The sequence below is a fragment of the Mobula birostris genome, chromosome 2 (genome assembly GCF_030028105.1).
Source record: "Mobula birostris isolate sMobBir1 chromosome 2, sMobBir1.hap1, whole genome shotgun sequence".
Lineage (NCBI taxonomy): Eukaryota > Metazoa > Chordata > Chondrichthyes > Myliobatiformes > Myliobatidae > Mobula > Mobula birostris.
The window spans coordinates 121,581,260-121,604,295 of NC_092371.1; the positions used below are offsets into that span (position 1 = coordinate 121,581,260).

The window sequence follows — 23,036 nt, forward strand, 5'->3', positions numbered from 1 at the left end:
AAGGATGTCCTGGCATTGGAGAGGGTCCAGAGGAGGTTCATGAGAATGATCCTGGGAAAGGAAGGGTTAATATATGAAGAGTGTTTGATGACTCTGGGCCTGTACTCACTGGAGTTTAGGAGAATAAGGGCGGGGGGAGGGGACCTCATTGAAGTCTATCGAATATTGAAAGGCCTAGAGACAGTGGATGTGGAGAGGATGTGAAGTGGGGGAGTCTAGGACCAGAGGGCACAGCCTCGGAATGGAAGGATGTCTCTTTAGAAAAGAGATGAGGAGGAATTTCTTTAGCCAGAGGATGGTGAACCTGTAGAATTCACTGCCACAGATGGCTGTGGAGGCCAAGTCATTGGGTATATTTAAAGCGGAGGTTGATAGGGTTCATAAACCAGCCATGATAGAATGGCGAGCAGACAGGATGGACTGAAAGAGCTAATTCTGCTCCTATGCCTTTTGGTCTTACGGGTGGGAGTGGTAAGGCTGCGGTGAGTGTCGTATTGGAAATGAGGTTGGCAAATGGTTTATTTGTTAAAACAGTGTCAGGATTATTTTGGTAACAGGTTGGGAAAGAAGGCATGTGGCATGCTTGCTCTTGTTCGATGAGGCACTAAGTTCAAGAGTCGGGAAGTTATGTTGCAGATTTATAAAACTCTGGTTAGGCCACAATGAGAGTATTGTATTACGTTCAGGTGATCCCATTCTAGGACGTATGTGGAGATTTCCCAGTGCGTGCAGAAGAGGTTTACCAGGATGCTGCCTAGGTTAGAAGGCATGCGCTACGAGGAACGGTTAGACAAATTAGGGTTGTTTCTCCGAAGGACCAAGGCTAAATGGAGATCTGATAGTTTATAAGATTAAGAGAGGCACAGATAGATGAGGCAGCTAGTTTCTTTTCCTCAGAGTCGAAATATCTTATACTAGAGGGCATACATTGAAGATGAGAAAGGACAAGTTTACAGGAGGATAGGTGTGGCAAGATTTTTGACACAGTAAGGGTAGATAACCGGATTGCACCGCCAGGGAGGAGTTGGAGGCAAATAACAGAGAAACATTCAAGTGATTCTTAGACCGGCATATGAATCTGCAGAGAACGGATGGATATGTACATTGTGTAGGGCAGACAGGTTTACTTCTGTTAAGCATTTAATGATTAGCTTAATTAGTTTGGCACAAAATGTTCCTGTGCTGAGCTATTCTATGTTCTTATAGAGAAGCAATTAGGCAAAGTCATGATTCTAAAACTCAACACAGTAGGATGTAATTACTCCAACATCTTCAAAATCATTCCATAAACCTCTATTGCAAATTGCTACACCCAGAGCATAGTAATCATGTAACACTGGTTTGATGAGTCACAGTCAATACTAGTCACACTGAAGGGGTAGTGCCCCTGCCTGTCAGTCAAATGGTTGCATATTCAAATTTAAGGACACATTCCTGGAAGCACCGAGCATGTCAGATAACATTTGTGGGTAGAGAAGCAGTGAATATTTCAGGTCAGAGGTTCTTCATCATATCCGGGAAAGGAGGAAAGCAAATTAGTGAGGAGAGAAGGTGCGGGGAACAAAGGGTTTATTTCTGAAAGGGTGAAAACAATCAGCTTCATGTGAAACTTCGAAGCAAACCTTGCTTCACTGTGTATTGCATTGCCCAGTTTATACTAATACAGAGAGAAAAAAAGAAATAAGCTAAGCTCACAGATGGATTAAGGGCAGAAGTGGGCAGTTGTGAGACTGACACAAAGAAAGAGCTAAAATTGGAGAATTCGATGTTGTTCATATTTTGAATATAGAGGTTCAAGACTCTTTCAGGAAACAAACTACTGTCTCACTCTGGTGCAGTCAGGAGGACAGCAGTACTTGGGAAGTTATACATGAATCATTAGATCAACTATATGTTGTGATGAAATTTCTTGTCCCAAAACACTAACTGTTCCCCTCCACAACTTTGTATTCCCATCTACTACAAGACTATAACTATTGATTCAAGATTGTTTAATGTCATTTCCAGTACACAAGTGTAAAGGAGGATGAGCTCATTGTTACTCTGGATCCGATGCAGTGCAAAAAAACATGATAAGATAAAGAACACAATGAAAATAAACATAGTAACTACAGTATACAAAATACTTATTCAGTTCATCTGCCATTACTACCTGTTCAGTGCCATTTTCCAGCAATCCAATGTCTACTCGTGCCTCTCTTCTGCTCTTTATATACCTGAAAGCTTCCATTCAACTTAAACCTGCTTGCTTATCAAGTACAGTATCTGATGGATTGTGTGTTAAAAGCATGTTACGACTGCTTCCACTGCCCCTTGAGGTGGAGAATTTGAAAAATAAGACTTGCATATATCGTTATGACACAGTAGAAAGGCTATTTGGTCCATCAAGCCCAAGCCTGCTCACAAAGCAATCGTGGTAGAGAGAGAGAGAGAGGTCTTAAGGGCAAGTGATTTGGATGGTACATTCCTCCATCAGTTAAGGAATAGTTTACAGAACATTTGAGATGAAAGGTGATCAAAAATAAATCTGAGGAGAAAGTGTAGGAGAGGATTGACTCTCATCTTTCTATTCACCTACACACAAGGACAATTTACAGTGCCCAAGCATCCTATCAACCTGCAAATCTTTGGGAGGTGGGAGGAGATTGGAGCCCCTGGAGGAAACCCACATGGTCACAGGGTCATTGTGCAAATGCCGCGCTGGAGGTCACGACTGAAAGCCAGCACCTGTCCTAGCTGCACCACGCTACCGCCCAGTAGGCGAAAGGACCCAGTCCAGAGTTTCCAGGACAAATCCTTTTCCGCAGATGCTGCCCAACCCACTGAGTCTCTCCAGCAGATTGCTGCATCACCCAGATACCAGTGTCTGCACTCCGTTGTGTCGACAAGACAAACATCTCGGGAAGTGAATGAACTTTCTCCTGTTTGCTGTGTCAATTTGAAGATCGCATCAGGTGAGGTGTGATAATATTTGTTCCTTGTATCACCAGCACTAATGGACTTTTTATCTTGCAAACGACATCTGCACTTTCAAGGTTGCTCCTGCTGAGAATACAATGCCTGCGGAAGAAAGTTTATTGATCTCCGTTGTCAGGATGGAACAATGGGTGCCAGGAAATCAATACAGGAATTCAGGGCGTGGAGGAGAATGTGGAGCTACTAATGCCAACCTCGAGGAAGCTCCTGTCCTCTGAGTCTGATCCCAGCGTCCAACGCCCACAGTATTTGTAGTCTCAAGCACAGGAGATTCTGTAGGTGCTGGATATTTTGAGAAACACACATCAAGTACTGGAGGAACTCAGTAAACCAGACAGCATTTATGGAAGGCAGTAAATAATCGATGTTTTGGGTTAGGACCCTTCATTGGAACTGATGGACAGGGAGCCCACTGCATCTGGAATCCTTTGGTCAATTTAAATGCTGGCCCTGAGAGACTGGAAAGGCAGGGTGCGGGACAGGAGGCGGGAGTCGGGCTGATTCCGCTCGCTCTCCCGTGATATTCACTCCTCTCTTCGCAACGCTGAGGCTGTGAGACTGCCCTGGCTGCTGTGCCTCACGTCTGTGAGCTTCGGGGCGATCTGTCCCGCTTTTATGAGGAACTGAGACCAAGGCGTTGGGCCTGCTCCAGGCTGCTCTGGGAATTTGAATCTAAGAACTCAATTTGGCTCGGAATTCTGTTGCTTGTTTCTATTGTTGGCAGGATTTGTTTTTTTATTTCTCTTTCTTTGCGTATTGAGTGTGATCTTTAATTTTTAATTGGGTCCTTTCAGGTTTCCTGCTTTGTGTCTGCCTGTAAGCAGACAAATCTCAAATTGTATAATTTATACATTCTTTGATAATAAATGTACTTTGAATCTTTGGTGTCTCCAGAAAATGCCCCATTCAGCCCACTCAATCTACATCGGATCAAAGGGCAATACTAACCTCCCCTTGAACTATTCTCCTCGCTCTGCTGTCACCAGCCTGTGCACAACCTCCCCACCCCCCAGCTCACCGACAATCTAGGGGCAATTTACAGCAGGCATCGTTAATCTTCCAACGAGCTCACCTATGGCACGTGAGAGGAAACTGGGTCACTCAAAGGAAGCCCGTGCAGTCACAGGGAGAACATGCAAACTCCACATAGACAGGTGTGGAGGTCCGGATTGAACCTGTGTCCCTGGTCCTCTGAAGTAGTGGCTCTACTAGCTGTGTCATTCGGATATGAAATGAAACAAAAACATGGTGTCTACTGGATTAACCTGACAATGATGTCCTCCAGGGAAGGAAATTTACCACCCAGCTCTGGACTGTGACTCCAGATGCACTGAAGTGGGTTGACTGTTACTGCTTCCTCACCTCAGAGGCATCCAAGAAATAGAGACCTAGGAGACTGCAGATGCTTGAAGCTGGAGCAACACGCAAAATTCCAGAGGAACTCAGCAGGTTAGGCAGCATCACGGAGTGGGAATTAAATGCAAAGATTGCCAACGATGTCCGCATCTCAGGGACGACTATGTAGTCAAATAATGTCTTACCATGTTGTTCCAGAGAGCTCTTGCCACCTGTGTGTGGAACTTCCTACTTAAATGGAAACAGTCTGGGGCAAAGAACGAGGTGTCTGGATGCCCATTCTAAATAGAAAAAGAAAAGACACATAGAATGGAATTACACTGCAGGCCTAGGAATCTATAAGACATCTAAATAAAGATCTAAAGACATCTCACCTGCGCTGAATAACAAAAAACGAACAGAATTATAGAGTCATACAGCACAGAAACTGGACATCCCATCCAGTGAATCCATGCTGGCCATCAAGATCCATTTCAAGATCCATTTCAAGGTCATTCCATGTTATTCAGCCCATATTCCCATCAATACCCTCAGATTCTGCCACTCACCTGTACACATAAGCCTATTAACCTACCAAGCTACAAGTCTTTGAGATGTGGGAGGAAACCAGAGCAGGTGGGAGAAACCCATGTGATTGTGGGAACCATTGAACAGTGCAGCCCAGCAACAGGCCCTTCGGCTCATAACGTGTGCGCTGACCACAATGCCATATTGCCGCTACCTGTATGTGATCAATATCTATCCATTCCTTGCAGATCCGTGTGTCTGTCTAACAGCCTCTTAAACGCCGCGACAGTATCTGCTTCCAGCACGCCCTCCAGCAGCCAAGCCATGCTGAATCAGATTCGCTGGGGTTGTGAGGCACTGGCTCTAACAGGCACCAAAAAAAAAAATGGGAGGAGAGTGGTTATACTAACTCTGCATTAATTTCCTTTTAAGGCTAATATTCCACTGTGGTTGGAAATTATATCTGAGGAATTTAAATTGAATGAGTTAAGTCATCTGGAATGAAACACCAGGCATGTAAGTGTGAGCCAAGATGTGGTAAAATCCCTTGAGTTCTGCACTGTCCTTCAACTATGGAGGTCTACAGCCCCTACTCAGTATAAAGACCTGCAGCCTTGTGGCTGGCTCTGGGAAGTCCTTGAGGAACACCTGACTGACCCATCCAGTGGCACCAGTCCATTACCTTAGCCACACTCCTGCCGCCATTCAGGGGAAATGCCTCAGTGCTGCCCTCTTGTGGGCAAGCAAGACATGCAAAAATGCTGACCTTTCTGGTGAGGTCTACCTCCTGAAATAACATATAAAAAGAAATAGGGAGGGAGGGGGTTGTTTGCAATAAATAGTTGTCAACACTTACTTCTAAAACTGGGATCTGTACATGGTGGAAAAAAGGCTGCAAGACGACTGTGAAATCTTCTCGTGTGTCATATCGGCCTGATTCAACAAGCATCCGAGTGGTATGCTGGGGGGTTGGTGAAACAAGAAGAGAAATAGGTAAGTGTGGTCCCACAGTGAGGTGATCCAATGCCCTACTGTCTGGTTTTCAGCTTATTCTCTGGGTACTATATTATCAGTGCCATGTTTCTTTAAGATGTTGGTCCTTTGAGATGCTTAGTCTTGGCACCAGGTGAAACCTTAGCTGGGGTATGCCTTCTGAATTCTACAGCAAGTTCACCATGTCACGCACTGGCTCTGTGGGTCTCTATGCTGATAGAAGGTGCTCAATATGCACTTCCTCACTGTAACGACCCCTCCCAAACTCCGAACCTCTGACACAACAAGGACAAGCACATGGGAACACCACAATTTCCGGATTCCCCTCCAAGTCACACACTACCCTCTTTAGGATGTTTCCTTCTTTGTTGTTGAGTCTAAATCTGGAACTCCCAACTCACAGCACGAAAGGGGATTCAGAAGTACTGCAACAGCTGAAGGTGGCAGCTCCCTGTCATTTTCTCAGAGGCACTGGGGATAGGCAACATATGGTGGTGGCCTTTCCAGAAAAGCCCACATCAAGAAAGTGTATCTAATAATACTTATGAAAAGAAGCGGATGTAAACCCTTGAAAATCTCCCGTCTGCTTCTCGATGGCTGACAGTTTATTTCTGTTTCTGTTCCTTGTGCAGCCATATATCTGGAATCCCTTCATAATTTAAAATGTACCAACTCCTGCTTTGACTGTACTCGGTTACTGAGCCTCCATAGCATTCTTAAATAGAGAACTCCAAAGTTTTATCACCTTATGGGTGAAGAAATTTCTCCTGAAGGAATGAAAGGGTTCCCATATGAGGGACATCTGGCAGCTCTTGGGCTGTATTCCCTGGAGTTCAGGAGAATGAGGGGGGATCTCATAGAAACATTCCGAATGTTAAAAGGCCTGAACCGATTAGACATGGCAAAGTTATTTCCGATGGTGGGGGATTCTTGGACAAGAGGGCACAACTTCAGGATTGAAGGACGTCCATTTAGAACTGAGATGCGGAGAAGTTACTTTAGTCAGAGGGTGGTAAATCTGTGGAATTTTTTGCCACATGTGGCTGTGGAGGCCAAGTCATTGGGCGTATTTAAGGCAGAGATAGATAGGTTCTTGATTAGCCAGGGCATCAAAGGGTATGGGATGAAGGCAGGGGAGTGGAGATGACTGAAAGAATTAGATCAGCCCATGATTGAATGGCAGAGCAGACTTGATGGGCCAAATGGCCTACTTCTGCTCCTATATCTTATGGTCTTATGATCTCTGCCCTGAATGGTTGATCCCACATTTTGAAACAGTGACTCTTGGTTCCTGACTTCAAGGCCAAGGGAAACGCCAAATTTGTAATCACTTTGTCCGTTGTGAAGACTAAAGGATTTTGTACCTATCTGAAGAGCAGGGCAGCTCCCAAAGCACCATCAGAATTTTGTGTTTAACAGTTGATAATTTTTTTCCTGTATTCTGTTTCAGGATCTGGGTATCACCATACGGGCCATTGTTTATTGCCCACGAGAAGGCGGGAAGGCAGTAGTCAGCAATCTTCTTGAGTCAAGGATATGACAAAGTTCCACACGGTAGGCTTATTCAGAAAGTAAGAAGACATGGGATCCAGGGAAGTTTGGCCAGGTGGATTCAGAATTGGCTTGCCTGCAGAAAGCAGAGGGTCGTGGTGGAGGGAGTACATTTGGATTGGAGGGTTGTGACTAGTGGTGTCCCCAAGGATCGTTTCTGGGACCTCTACTTTTCGTGATTTTTATTAACGACCTGGATGTGGGGGTAGAAGGGTGGTTAGCAAGTTTGCAGACGACACAAAGGTTGGTGGTGTTGTAGATAGCGTAGAGGATTGTCGAAGATTGCAGAGAGACATTGATAGGATGCAGAAGTGGGCTGAGAAGTGGCAGATGGAGTTCAACCAGGAGAAGTGTGAGGTGGTACACTTTGGAAGGACAAACTCCAAGGCAGAGTACAAAGTAAATGGCAGGATACTTGGTCGTGTGGAGGAGCAGAAGGATCTGGAGGTACATGTCCACAGATCCCTGAAAGTTGCCTCACATGTAGATAGGGTAGTTAAGAAAGCTTATGAGGTGTTGGCTTTCATAAGTCAAGGGATAAAGTGTAAGAGTCACGATGTAATGATGCAGCTCTATAAAACTCTGGTTAGGCCACACTTGGAGTACTGTGTCCAGTTCTGGTCGCCTCACTATAGGAAGGACATGGAAGCATTGGAAAGGGTACAGAAGAGATTTACCAGGATGCTGCCTGGTTTAGAGAGTATGCATTATGATCAGAGATTAAGGGAGCTAGGGCTTTACTCTTTGGAGAGAAGGAGGATGAGAAGAGAATGATAGAGGTCTACAAGATAATAAGAGGAATAGATAGAGTGGATAGCCAGCGTCTCTTCCCCAGGGCACCACTGCTCAATACAAGAGGACATGGCTTTAAGGTAAGGGGTGGGAAGTTCAAGGGGGATATTAGAGGAAGGTTTTTTGCTCAGAGAGTGGTTGTGCGTGGAATGCACTGCCTGAGTCAGTGGTGGAGGCAGATACACTAGTGAAATTTAAGAGACTACTAGACAGGTATGTGGAGGAATTTAAGGTGGGGGGGTATATGGGAGGCAGGGTTTAAGGGTCGACACAACATTGTGGGCCAAAGGGCCTGTACTGTGCTGTATTGTTCTATGTTCTACGTTCTATGTTGACTAGAGAATTCCAGGACTTTGATCCAATGAAAGCGAAATCCGATTTACTGATTAATAACACTGAGCATTCTCCAGTGCTTTCATTTTTTGTGATGTGTTGATCCAAACTGAACCTAGTACTCTAACTGCTGCTTTAGTGTAGGGGATGCCTACCCTGAAGTAGTTTAAATTTTACTTCGACTGGAGTTCAGTGAAACCCTCTCTCACTGCTCCCCCTCTGTGATCTCTGCTGCCCTCCAACTTTTCACTCCTCCTATCATCTTCCAGCTAGTTTCTTTCCCCTCTCCCCCTCACCCTTTTGTTCTGGCATCTTCCCCTTTCCTTCTCAGTCCTAGAGAAGGGTTTCGGCCCGAAACGTCGACTTTCTATTCACTTCCACAGATGCTGCCTGACCTGATGAGTTCCTTCAGCATTTTGCGTGTGTTGTTTTGGTTTTCCCAATCTGCTTCATTCCATGGAGCCCTATCATTAACTGAGTTGGAAACGCCTGCTCTAGTGCTTTGTACAGCTCGGGTAAGACCTCCCTAATCATGTGGAGTCAGAGAGTCAGACAGCATGGAAACAGGCTCTTTGGCCTAATTGAACCATGCCGTTTCTGTTGTCCAGAAGGCTGGTCCCATCAGCTTGTGTTTGGCCCAAAGGCCTGTAAGCCCCTCCTCTTCATGCACTTATCTACACGGCATTTAAATGTTGCTAATATGTCCACCTGAGCCACTCATTCCAAATACACACCACCCTCTGTGTGACGAATCTGCTTCTGATGTCAAACTTAAATCCCTCACTTCTGATCTTAAAACTATACCTTTTTGTTTTTGGCACCCCTCCCTGAGTATAAGACTACGTGGCTTCACCCTCTCTCTACCCTCATGATCTGACATGCCTCTATCTGGTCACCCCTCAATCTCCGACTGTATTACAAGTTAATAAGCATCCCAGTTGCCTCTCTAATAAATTGATCACCTCTCTTCCTCTGTTGCATCCTGCCACTTTCACTGTATCACAGAAAGAGCTGCCAGAAATAGTGGTGGAGGCCGTCACATTAAGAATGTTTAAAAGCCATCTGGCTATGGGGCGAATGCAGCAGATAGGAATCGCTTACTGGGCAAGATGGACGAGATGGGCCGAAGGGCCTGTTTCTATGCTATATGTTTCTATTACTGTATCTCAGTACATGTGGCAATAATGAACCAATTACCGTTTGCCTTGATTCCCTTCCCCAAATGTTTCATCTCCCACTTAATGAATATGAGGGACGAAATTGGCAGGATGCTTCCAAAACCAGTGACCATGGTACTTGTCAATAGGGAGCTTTGAACACTGAGAATGCTCCTAGTGTGGAACTCACCATCACAGAAGGTGATTGAGCCAAATGCCTCCGATAGATGTAATCAGAAGCTGGATACGTGGATGAAGGATTTGGTCAGATGCTGTGTGGTTTGAGAATTACTTCCAGCCTACTGAATTGCCTGATTCAATAATGTAAGTCAAGGGTGACAAGATCTAATAACTGGGAGCTATCAGTATGACAGCTCAAGAGATCTCAGCCTTATCTTCAGAAGGAGCTAACATTTTGATATATTAGGAGACAGACTTTCATATTAGGAGGCCTTAACAAGGAGTAGTCGCAGCTCTGGTGGTATCTCAGCTGAGCAACTTCAAGGCTCAGCTCAGAATTTCACTGCTGATTGCCTCAAAAATGTCAAGTAATGTGGTAGGAGTGCTGAGTCATCAACCGTTAAAGCCATGGAGATACCTGATAGGCCTTGTTTGCTTCAGACATCATCTCCAGCTCTGGAGAGTTTTCACTGGGCTTCATAACACAGAAACACAACATCCTGCAAATATACAGCAGACAATTTATTCATCACCGAACTTGTGTTTCTTTACATCACATAATCCCCCTGTTTCAGCACCAGTCAGGCACAAGTTTCCCTCTGGTTTGGGTGTGCCTTTCTTCTGCTCGATAACCACTTGAATAACAACATCAACCAAGAGTCATAAGAGAGAATCCTTACAATTAGCATTGAGCATTAAAACATAGCCCAAGCACAAAGTGAGTGACCTCACCAGGCAACAGTAGCTTAACGGTTTTATTGACGGAACAGAGTTTGAAAGTGTGAATTCCAGTTCTCAGCAGTAGTTGATTTCATCAGTTCTGATGAAAGGGCATGATCTTTCTCCACAGATAATCAGATACTCAGTATTTTCTGTTTTTATTTCGCATTTCCTGCATCTAAATTAAAGTTCAGTAAATATATAATTCCGGAGTATCCAGAGTAAAGGTAGCATCAGGCTGACATTGAAAGTCAAATTGCTGTAGAAATTCTTTGAAATTTCAACTTTGAAATTCCCCTCACTGCTCTTCTGGAATGATATGTTCTCTCTTTATCTGGTCAGACTATTGTCAGACCACCAAGTTAACTCTCACCTAACCTTTGAAATACCTAACTATTGAACTCAGTGTGAATTAACAATTGGCAATACATCCCAATTGATTGCATGATTGAATAGGTTAAATAAAAAACCCTCTTTCAACATTCTCATGCATAAAGTTAAACATAGGACATCCTACGGGCCCTTCAGTTTACAATGTTATGCCGACATTTAAACCTGCTCTATGATAAATCTAACCCTTCTCTCCTAGATGACTTTTTGTTTCTCTCTCAGCTATAGCTTCTTACAGTATTTGTTCTTCAGTGTTGCTTTTGCCACTGACGGAATACTCCCAATAGAATATTTGATCCTTTCCTGTATCTGACTTCCACTCACACTGACTCAGTAGACAATCCCTCCATGAAGTCCTCCCTTCCTGTAGCTGTGATACTATCCCTGATTAGCAATGCCACTCCCCCACCACTTTTACTTCCTTCCCTGTCCCTTTTGAAACATCTAAACCCTAGAACATCCAGCAGCCATTCCTGCTCTTGTGACAGCCAAGTCCAGATCATCGTCTTTCCATGTATCGACCTGTGCTCTAAGTTCATCACTGTTGTTCCTGATACTTCCTGCATTAAAACAGACACAATTCAACCCATCTAAATTTCCTCCCTCACAGACACCCCGTGCACTGGATGTACCTGTACACCAAATGCCCCACCCCCTGACCTGTCCCATACTGCAGCTAAGCTAATTTAAACCTTCCCCAACTGTTCTAACAAACCTGCTCACAAGGATATTGGTTCACCTCAAGCTCAGGTGTGAACCCGCCTTGTCGTGCAGGTCATATCTTCCCCAGGACAGATCCCAATGGTCCAAGAAATCTGAAAACCTGCCCCCTGCACCAATTCCTCAGCCATGTGTTCATCTGTCAAATCATTGTATTAGCTCCCAAAGATGGGATGTAGTGGCAAGATAAGGGAAGTATACACGAGGTGAAGTTACTGTACCTCATAAGTGTTCTGGGGCAGCTCACTTCCTTATCCTGATAAAGACGTCGTAACGGAATGAGTTCCAAAGTCTCGATCAAGTTGACGAATGCTCTGGGAACCTGAAGAAGTCCAGTAAGCACCAAAGTTAAAAGAGTTGCATGAATAGATTGTAACCAAGCCTGCAGCAAAAATGCATTTAACTGATGTAACAGCAGATGCTGCTCTAACTGATTGATATAAACATTTCAGAGGGATGCGATAAAGTTTTAGAGAAATCTATCTCAATTCTTGCTTGGTGACAGGTTGATTGCAATGTTTGGATCAACATACAGATGTTTTTCCTTGGATTTGATTTTACACCTACAAGGGGTAAGTGCATCTGAGGAGCTTAAGTCAAGAGTTCCCACATTATCGCAGTAAGAGTTCCAGAGCTCAGGACTTGGGCACTTCCTAAACTGTGAGGACAAAATTGTCAGCGGCTTTAGGTCCCATATTGGAGGATGGGCATGCTGACCCTGGAGAAGGTTGAGAGGAGGTTCGCAAAAATGATCCCAGGAATGTAAGGGTAATGTATGCGGAGGGTTTGACATACCTGTGTCAGTAGTTGATGGAGTTCAGAAGGATGGGGGGGGAGGGGTGGGATCTCACCGAAACCTACAGATATGACAGAGCTTGAATAGAGCCGGTGTGGAGAGGATGCTTCCGTTAATATGAGAGTCTAGGATCTGAGGGCACAGACTCAGGATAGGGTCACATCCCTTTAAAACTGAGATGAGGAAGGATTCCTCCAGCTAGAGGATGGTGAATTTGTTAATACAGAAGGCCGTGGAGGCCAAGGAATTGGGTGGATATAAGGTGAAGATTGATACCTTATGTATTGGGGGGGTGGTTTAGGAGTTACAGGGAAGTGGCAGGAGAGTGGAGTTTTAGAAAATCAACCATGATTGAATGGTGGAGCAGACTAAGGAACTGGTGGTAGACCTGAGGAGAGCTAAGGTACCGGTGACCCCTGTTTCCAGCCAGGGGATCAGTGTGGACATGGTGGAGGATTACAAATACCTGGGGATACGAATTGACAATAAACTGGACTGGTCAAAGAACACTGAGGCTGTCTACAAGAAGGGTCAGAGCCGTCTCTATTTCCTGAGGAGACTGAGGTCCTTTAACATCTGCCGGACGATGCTGAGGATGTTCTACGAGTCTGTGGTGGCCAGTGCGATCATGTTTGCTGTTGTGTGCTGGAGCAGCAGGCTGAGGGTAGCAGACACCAACAGAATCAACAAACTCATTCGTAAGGCCAGTGATGTTGTGGGGATGGAACTGGACTCTCTGACGGTGGTGTTTGAAAAGAGGATGCTGTCCAAGTTCGATGCCATCTTGGACAATGTCTCCCATCCACTACATAATGTACTGGGTGGGCACAGGAGTACATTCAGCCAGAGACTCATTCCACCGAGATGCAACACTGAGCGTCATAGGAAGTCATTCCTGCCTGTGGCCATCAAACTTTACAACTCCTCCCTTGGAGGGTCAGACACCCTGAGCCAATAGGCAGGTCCTGGACTTATTTCCTGGCATAATTTACATATTACTATTTAACTATTTATGGTTTTATTACTATTTAATTATTTATGGTGCAACTGTAATGAAAACCAGTTTCCCCTGGGATCAATAAAGTATGACTATGACTATGACTATGACTAAGACCTGTTGGCCTGATTCTGCTCCTATATTGAAACACTAAGGCTATACTTGTAGTCTGACCAAACAGAAAACTCAAGTGTTTTCAGAGTCTGGAAACAGACGGTTTGACCCGGTGACTCTGCATCAACCATCAGGCACCCACATTACCACTCAGGAGTCTCTCACAGAGCCAAGCAGAAGTGAATTTCCTTTCCCCAAGACCGATGTCAGGCAATTAGAGCTCTCAGGTTGTTGTAGAGCCTGTGGCTTTCTTTGTGGCGTTGCAAGGATTGTAGAGCAGTAAGACTACACACAGAAGAGCCTCTTCTGATGACAGTGGCTCTCAACCAAACATCAGTATAGGATACAACAACGTGTAACGTTCATATCACACAGTGTGCTCAGTTGTTAAAGACAATCGCGCACACACTGAATATAAACTACAATTACCAGTCCTCGTTCTGAGGTCTTGGCTCAATTTGAGGGCTGGGATGAAGCCAAGCCTTCTCTTAGTGGTGGTTGGTTACCTAGGCCTAGTAAGCCTGAGCTGATCTGAGTCCCATGCCTAAAAAAACCTTCAGGCGCACGTCAGAGGTGGCTGTAGACATGGGCAGAAGTAACCAGTCGCACTCTGACTGGAAGTTAGACCAGACAGCAATGTGGCAGATTCACCCTTAAGCTGTATTCCATTAGCTGCTGAGTAAACTGAGTATTTGATGGTGGTAATTGCTACTTGCATAAGAGACCATGTCACATGTTTACCACCTATATCATTGTCAGTACCATGTTTGCAGTTCATTTGAAGACTGGCCTGCCACAAAATAAAGGTTTCTTTGTTCCTCTTGTGTCTAAGTGATTTAACATGATGTTCAGCTGCAGAGACCAAATACATAAACTTAACCCAGAGTTTTCAATCAGATGGTCTTTGAAGGCTATAATAAGGAGGCCAACATGTGACTCCATTTATCACAATCCCATCACAGATGTCATCGACTACCTTCAACGTCAATTGGGTATTTTCACAATCCAATCTGATTACTTTCTAGAGAGCTTTGTTTTAGTCATGGCACAGATACTCTCTAAAAAGCTAGAGTTCTTAGGTTTGAGGTGAGAGGGGAAGAGTTTTAAAAGAGATCTGAGGGACAACTTCCTCATATGGACAGTAGCATGTTCTCAGCACTCGGACAGGTCCATAGATAACAAAGCTTTAGAAGTGTTGGGCCAAATGTAGGCAAATGGGACTAGCTTTGATAGGATTCCTGGTCAACGTGGATGAGCTGGGCTGCAGGGCCTGTTTCTGTGTTGTAATACTCTTTGACATACACACTGGAAGACTGGTCAGCCCACAGTGTGTTAGGGTCTCAGAAGCAAGGATTATTGTGAACTTACCTCGTTGTGGAGGATATCCAGTGCTTCCTCAATCCGTTTAGCAAAGTTTATAGCGGAAAAATATGCCTAGGAAGACAAAATGGAAAATAGCTTAAGATCAGCAGCCTATGAACACAAAGAACCAAGGGCTTACTGGGAAAATTGGTCCTAACATTCAGATGCACCTAACCTAGCTAAGAAAATAGCTGTCTGTTCACACTGGTCTGAGCTATGTAGACTGCAGGCTTTTTAAAAAAATACTGTTTGGAAATGTTGGTTGAGAGATAAATATCAGCCAGGACACCAGGTGTGATTCTTCCTGGTCTTTCCTACAGTTCCATGGATCTTTTGTTTCTGTCTTTGAGAAAGCAAGTGTCTCTGTTTAACACTCCTTCCAAAGGGCAGTTACTCTGACTGGTTGCACCACGTTCAAGTACAGAAATTTAAATGAGCAAGAATGTAGGAAACTGCAGAAGGTCGTTGATTCAGCCAAATACATCATGGCAACAACCCTCCCCACTATCAGACATATCTACATGAGGTTCTGAGGTTCTGCCTCAAGAGGGCAGCATTGATCATGAGGGATTTGCTTTGATTTGATTTGAGATCCCCACCATATGGGCCAAGCCATCTTCTCACAGCTACCATCAGCAGAAGTACAGAAGTCTGCATGGTTTATATTGAGTGAATGCTGTGCACCTGATGCTTTCTGCCCATGATGCCGTTGCAAGTAAGTTTTTCATTGTACCGGCACATACATGAACTTGTGCATATGACGATAAGCTCAAGTTTGACCTTGACCTATGCCCTTCCTGAACCCACAGAAAGAAAAAGGCTCATTACCGAATCTGTGCAGTAATTGCACAAGTCGTTGCCCCCGATAAAGAGGTTGATGATCTTCCAGTCGTTCTGAAAGTCAATTTTCTGCAAAAGAAAGCAAGGAAGACTTATCAGCCAGTTCCATCAGAAGAGTTATTGTGTCTGCAGTGAACTTCCCCTTGCTCTGGGGTAAAGCCAACCCTCCAATCTGTTGGTAGACTGGTCTACTAATTAAATATATTCTGGAATTAAAAGGCTGCCTTGAGAACAGTTGTTTTAAATCAGTCTGGTTTGCTGATACCCACCACGGAAGGTAGTCTCCCCTCTTTTCCTACTCTAGTCTGTCTGAACCAAACCCATCTAATGTTGGTGATACCTAATTGTTCTTCGATATGGTATGTTGTTCTTTTCCGCGCCTTGTGGCTTCTTTGCCGTTTCTGTAGCATTTGACTGATTTTTATGAGATCAAGTTACTAGCTCAATGCTCAACCCAGCATGGATGGAAAACGGGCAAGGAGCTGGCCGGATTTGAACCCTGGACCGTTCGCCTCAAAGTCCAGTGCTGATGCCACTACACCACTGGCTCCATCAGGTTATTGAGTTCAAGGGCAATGGGAGGCAGGCAATAAACGCCAGTCTTACCAGCGAAGCTCACACCCCATGAATGAAACAGAGATGCAGCTGTGGTGGGCCAGTGTCAGCACTGATGGCGATGAATTATGGGGGAGTGCAGACATGAATAGACAGACAGCCTCTAACCTAGAATGTTCCAAATTGATCTCTCAAGGACTCATCAGATGTGCAGTGCGTGATGGTGGAAGGAGGCATCTCAGGCAGGTCCAATCCTGGGGAGTGTTGTTGAACAGAAGGCCTGGGAGTACAAGTACATTGTTCCCTAAGCACAGTATCACAGCTGGATGGGGTGGGGAAGAAAATATTTGGCACACTGGCCTCCATCAGCCATGGGGTTGGGAAGGTTTGATGCAGTTTTGCAGTACGTTGGTGAGACCACAGATGGATTATTGTGTACAGTTTTGGTCATTTTGTTATAGGAAAGACATCATTAAACTGGAAAGAATGCAGAGAAGTTTTATGAGGAAGCTGCCAGGGCTTGAAGGCCTGAGTTAAAGGGAGAAGTTGGACAGACTAGGACTTACTTCCTTGGAGACTGAGGGGCGATCCTATAGAGACGTACTGTACAAACTCAAGAACACACAGTCTATTTTTCCCCAGGGAAGGGGAAATAACAACTAAAGGGTAAAAGTTTAAGTTAAGAGGCAGAAGATTTAAAAGAGACCTGAGGGGCAATCTATTCATGCAGAGGGTGGTGGTATCTATAGAATGGGGTACCAGAAGAAATGTTTGAGACAGGACAATAACAACAGTTAAAAGACATTGGATAAGTACTTGAATATGAAGAGTTTAGAGAGATATGGGCGAAAGACAGGCAAATGAGACTAACTCGGTGGGCACCATGGTGGGCATGAGTGACTTGGGCCAGAGGGCTTGTTTTTGTGCTGCATTACTCTAGTCATTCGAGTCATGGAATAATGATGAGAACTTGTGGGGTGGAAAGTTCTGAAGACATTGCAATATATTAGAGGGGCTGACAGGTATTCCATGATACTGAGGTCGCCTGTGCCAGATCACTTGTGCTAAGTATCATGGGTACTGTTTGGTCTCATTTGGATTTATCTGCTATTGGAAGAGTTTCTCATATCTGCAGCTCTCACAACCTCAAAGATGTTCCAAAAGTGCTGTTCAGACAATGAAGTAATTATTTTAAAGCAAGGTTTCTCTGGTAATGTACAGCAAGCTCCTTCAGGAATAATCAGCTCATCTCTTGACCTCTTTTACAATAAATACAAACACTTAATCTCTCGATCAAACTGATTATTGACTTCAGGAGAAGGAAACCAAAGGTCCATGAGCTAGTCCTCAGAGAATAGGAAATAGAGAGGGCATGCAAATTTAAATTCCTTGGTGTTATTATTTTGCTGGACTTATCCTTGTTGAAGGCACTTGAGATATCAAAAATCTTCATCCTCACAGTGCTGCCCCACTTATCCAAGTGGGAATTGGCTCTGTTCAGCAGGTAGATGACTGCACCGTTGACTCCAATGTGCCGCAGGTTATCAAGGGCTGATCTGACCAAGGGTTGGAGGAGAGCCAGTACCAGCCTCACTAGGGTCTTCATGATGTGTGAGTTCAAGGCCACTGGACGGTAGTCATTGGCCCTACTTGAGTACTGGGACCACACATTATGTTTTCCACATGGTCAGGACACTTTCCAGGCTGAGACTCAGATATAAAATGCACTGGAGAACTCCACACATCTACTCACACTCCTTCAGGACCATGGGGTTCATACCATCTGGTCCCAATGTTTTGCTGTGTCTGAGCTTCCCCAGAGGCCTTCTCACACGCTCAATAGTGGAGGTGAGTCCGTGATGACTGGGGAGTTGGTAGATGGGGGCTGGAAGAGGTGAAGACTAGGACAATTGGAGTTGGTATGTGGAGATGTGGACGATAGGCTTAGGGCAAGGAGGGGACATAGACAGTGGTAGCCTGGTAGCCTGTGTTGTTCATCCACGTGTTGAACCGGAGGGGGGAGGAGGGAGGAGTGGAGGCATTGGTGCTGAGGGTGCATTGGGTGCCTTGGCACTTGGACTGGTGTGCTGAGGGGGTGTGAACAGGGGGGGCAATTGTCAAACCTATTGAAGAATTGATTTAACTCATTAGCCTATTCATGACTGCATTCTGAGGCTGCTCTATAGTTAGGCCGATTGAAGCCAGTGTTGTCTTTCATGCCTCTCCACACCTCTCATGTGCTACTCTGCCCAAGCTTGCTCTCCAGCCCTCTCCTGTATTCTTCTTTAGCCACCTTTAGCTCCCTCTGCACACGCTTCAATTCCTCCCTGTCTCCTGATCTAAAGGCTCTCTTTTCATGGTTGAGAAGAGCCGTTAGATCATTGGTGACCCATGGTTTGTTGTTCAGGAAGAACCAAACAGTCCTTGATGGTATTACAATGTCCATAATGTAACCTGTAATGAATTATATAAACAACAAAGAATGCTGAATCAAACAACGTATTTGCAATATTACTCAAATATTATCGAAATATTAAATACTCAACAGTCCTCCTTGCCCAGCTATAAATTCCAACTCAACATAGAATGCAATGCAACTCAAATATATATTCTATTACTCCCTAGTTATATTACTCTCTTTCTCAGCGCTGGGAAAAATAGGAGAACTGGAGTTTTCTGCTGCTGATTTCAGCAGCCGTACGAGGGGCCATTCAAGGTGATGAGGAACAACGGGTCCATGTACGTTCTGGACATTGGGAGGAAAGAGGAGGTTTTCACAGTGGACCAACTGAAACCGGCCCATGTGGACTTGGCGTAGCCGGTCGAGGTTCGGGCACCACGGTGCAGAGGCAGACCGCCCAAACAGAGACTGATCCAGACTGTGGACATTGGGGGATGTATCGCCGGTTCTGGAGGCAGGGGGGGGTGTTATGTGGCGACCCACTTTCTACACAGGCAAACCGACTTACAAAATGGCGTGCGCGTCGGCAGACAGGCCAGCCCCAAAATGGCACTGGGCCTTCTTCTTCACCAGCAAGGGAGAAAGCCCATGCGCGGGAAGAGACTTTTGTAATGCACCTCTGACGTCATTTACGCCCAGAGAGGGCGGGAATGGAACTGCGTAAAAGCCAGTGCCGCGAAGTTTGAATAAACTAGTCTGTGTGTCGTTATTTCTAGCTCTGTGTGTAGCATGTCACGACAATCTATGATTTTGACAATGTCTATCTTAATCTTGGTTTATATTGTTACTGATATATATATTTGAAATAATTCTCCTCTTGATTGTATTTATGCTCCTTTTAAATCAATAACAAGATTAATAAAGAAAGGATATGTGCAGGCTTCAGTTCAGTATCTCTGAAATGCCATTCCAGCTTATTTTGTAGAATGACTGAAATAGCTGAGCCAGTGTCCAATTCCATTGTAATTAATTTGCCATTCACTTCTGGTGAAAGACATATTGCTCATCCCGTTAGCTTTCACATTGTGAATCTTAAGGCTACTCAGTCCTGTGACACTCTCATCATTATCAGATCTCCTTAAACTTCTCAATTTTTACCCTTAACCCATGACCTCTGGTTGTAGTCCCACCCAACCTCAGTGCAAAAAGCTGGCTTTCTTTTATCCTATCTATAACTCTCATAATTTTCTATACCTCTAACAAATCTCCTCTCAATCTTCTATGTTCTAAAGAATACAGTCCTAACCTTTTCAATCATTCCTTGTAACTCAGGGTCTCCAGACCCGGCAACATGTTTTAAATTTTCTCTGCACTCATTCAGCATTGCCTACATCTTTCCAGTACGTAGGTGACCAAAACTGCACAAAATACTCCAAATTAGGCCACATCAATGTCTTATGCAACTTCAACATACCATCCTATCTTCTGCACTAAATGCATTAATTTATGAAGACCAATGTGCCAAAAGCTTTCTTTACTACCCTATCAAGCTTTGATGCCATTTTCAATGTATTATGGACTCCCAGATCCCTTTGTTCTACCACACACCTCAGTGCCCTACTGTTCACTGTGTAAGACCTACCCTGGTTGGTCCTATGGAATTGAAAAGCCTCACACTTGTCTGCGTTAAATTTCATCTGCCATTTTTCAGTCCGTTTTCAAGCCATGATAGCTTTCCTCACTGTCCACTACACCCCCAATCTTGGTGTCATTTGCAAATTTGCTGATCCAGTTAGCCACACTATCATTCAGATCATTGATATAGATAGCAAATAAAAGAGGATGCATCACCGATGCCTGTGGCACACCACTAGTCACAGGCCTCCATTCAAAGAGGCAACCCTCTGCTACCGCTCCCTGGCTTCTCCCACAAAGCCAATGTCTAATCCAATTTACTACCTCATCCTCAGTGCCGAGTGACTGAACCTTCTTGACCAGCTCCCCATATGGGACCTTGTCAAATGCCTACTAAAGTCCATGTAGACCACATCCACTGCCTTGCCTTCATCCACTTTCCTGGTAACCTCCTTGAAAACTCCATAAGAGGGATTGGACATGATCTACTATACACGGATCCATACTGGCTATCCTTATTCTGACCATGTCTATACAAATACTCATATCTGGTCCCTTAGAATACCTTGCAATAACTTTCCCACAATTAATGTCAAACTCACCAGCCTATAATTTTCTGGATTCTGTTTAGAGTCTTTTTTAAACAGCAGAACAACGTTGGCTATCCTCCAATCCTCTGGTACCTCTCCTGTTGCTAAGGATGTTTTAAGTATCTCTACTAGAGCCCCATCATTTTCTGCACTTGCCTCCTGTAGGGTCCAAGGGTACATTTTGTCAGGCCCTGGGGTTTTATCCACCCTGATTTGCCTCAGGGTAGCAAACATCTCCTCTGTAATCTGTACAGGGTCCTTTAAATTGATGCCACTTTGCCTCTTATAGACTCTGTGTCCATCTCCGAAGTAAAGACAGATGCAAAGAATGTATTTAAGCTCTCCCCAGTCTGTTTTGGCTCCACACGTGGATTACCATTCTGGTCTTCCAGAAGACCAATTTTGTCCCTTGTAATCCTTTTGCTCTTGATATATCTGTAGAATCCCTTAGGATTTGCCTTCGTCTTGTTTGCTAGAGCAACTTCATGCCTTCTTTTAGCCTTTCTGATTTCTTTTTAAAGTGTTCTCTTGCATTTATTGTACCCCATTTGTACCTACCTGCCTATACTGGCAATGCACCTCCTTTTTTCTCTTAACCAGGGTCTCAATATGTCTTGAAAACCAAGATCCTCTACAATTGTTATCTTTACCTTTTATCCTGACAGGCACATACAAGCTTTGTACTCTCAAAATTTTGTTTTTGAAGGCCTCCTGCTTTTTAAGTACACCTTTGGCAGAAAACAGCCTGTCCCAATCCTCACTTGCTAGATCATTTCTGATATCATCAAAATAGGCCTTTCTCCAATTTAGAATCTCAAACCATGGACCAGGCCTATCTTTTTGCATACTTACTTTGAAACTGATGGCATCGTGGTCACTGGATACAAAGTGTTCCCCTACACAAGCTTTTGTCATATGCTCTGTCTTATTCCCTAATAGCAGGTCCGATGTTGCAGGCTCTCTCATTGGGACTTCTACATACTATGAAGGAAACACACTTGACAAACTCTGTCCCATCTAGTGCTTTGAGAGTATGGGATTCTGAGTCAATATGTGAAAATTTAATCACCTACTATAGCAACCATAAGTTTCTTGTAATAGTCTGCGATCTCTTCACAAATTTGTTCCCCCAAATCCCTAGGACTGTTAGGTGGTCTGTAATATAGCCCCATCGACGTGCCATATTTATTTCTCAGTTCCACCCATAATGCCTCACTAGTCGAGTTCTCCAGTCTGCCCTGACTGATCACTGCTGTGACATTTTCCCTGAGTAGTAATGCTACCCTCCTCCTTTAATCCTTCCTGCTCTGTCATGTCTAAAACAACAGAACCCCAGAATACTGAGCTGCCAGTCCTGCACCTCCTGCAACCAAGTCTCACTAATGGCTGTGACAGCATAATTCCAGATATTGATCCATGCCCTGAGCTCATCCAGCTTGCACTGAAATGGACTCTCCTTCCTTTTGATTCCGCTTATGAAACCTAAATTGTTCTGCAGTCAACAACATGTTTGGTTCTAAATGTTCCTGTATTACTTCCACAGCTCATTTCAGCTGGTTTGGATGGAGCAGTTAAATTCTAAGCAAACTGTTAGCCTTTAATCCGAATGCACTCAGCAAAACTGGCATTTGCTTCTCATCGTCTCTTCTACTTGTTTTAAAATACTGCTTAATTTGCTCAGTATACAATATCCAGTTATTTCTTGTGCCTTGAGCTTGTCTATCTTTCCAACGTAGCCACTCATTTCCGCTTTTTTTAAATTTATAATTATTATCACCTGGTACTCACTATTTATGAACCTTTATTCACACTTTTTAAAACTCGACCTTTTCTCTCCTCTCCCAAAGAAACAAAAGCTGTGCTGCTCTCTATCTAACTTGAACTTCTCACTGTGCCTTTTTTAAAGTTCGAATGTCTTGCTACACTTTAACAGGTCTTGGGTTCATTCAAAACTTCCTATTCACCACTGGTATGTTTTGTAACTCCAAAACATAAAATGAATTGATAGCTGGGAATGTGTGTCTTAGTTTTGTCTTTACTTTAGCCAGGCACACATATGACATGGTGGCAT

General features: G+C 44.3%; 1 protein-coding gene across 1 annotated transcript in view; it reads right to left on the reverse strand.

The window, feature by feature from the left end:
• The window catches only part of plb1 (phospholipase B1), a 109,719-nt gene that overhangs the window by 40,172 nt on the left and 46,511 nt on the right, over positions 1-23,036 (reverse strand). The window contains exons 17-22 of the mRNA XM_072277630.1: positions 15,773-15,853; positions 14,951-15,016; positions 11,897-11,997; positions 10,264-10,345; positions 5,696-5,800; positions 4,518-4,613 (exon numbers count right to left, since the gene is read on the reverse strand). Of these exons, the coding sequence (XP_072133731.1) occupies positions 4,518-4,613; positions 5,696-5,800; positions 10,264-10,345; positions 11,897-11,997; positions 14,951-15,016; positions 15,773-15,853 (531 nt within the window). The remainder of the gene's footprint in view (positions 1-4,517; positions 4,614-5,695; positions 5,801-10,263; positions 10,346-11,896; positions 11,998-14,950; positions 15,017-15,772; positions 15,854-23,036) is intronic.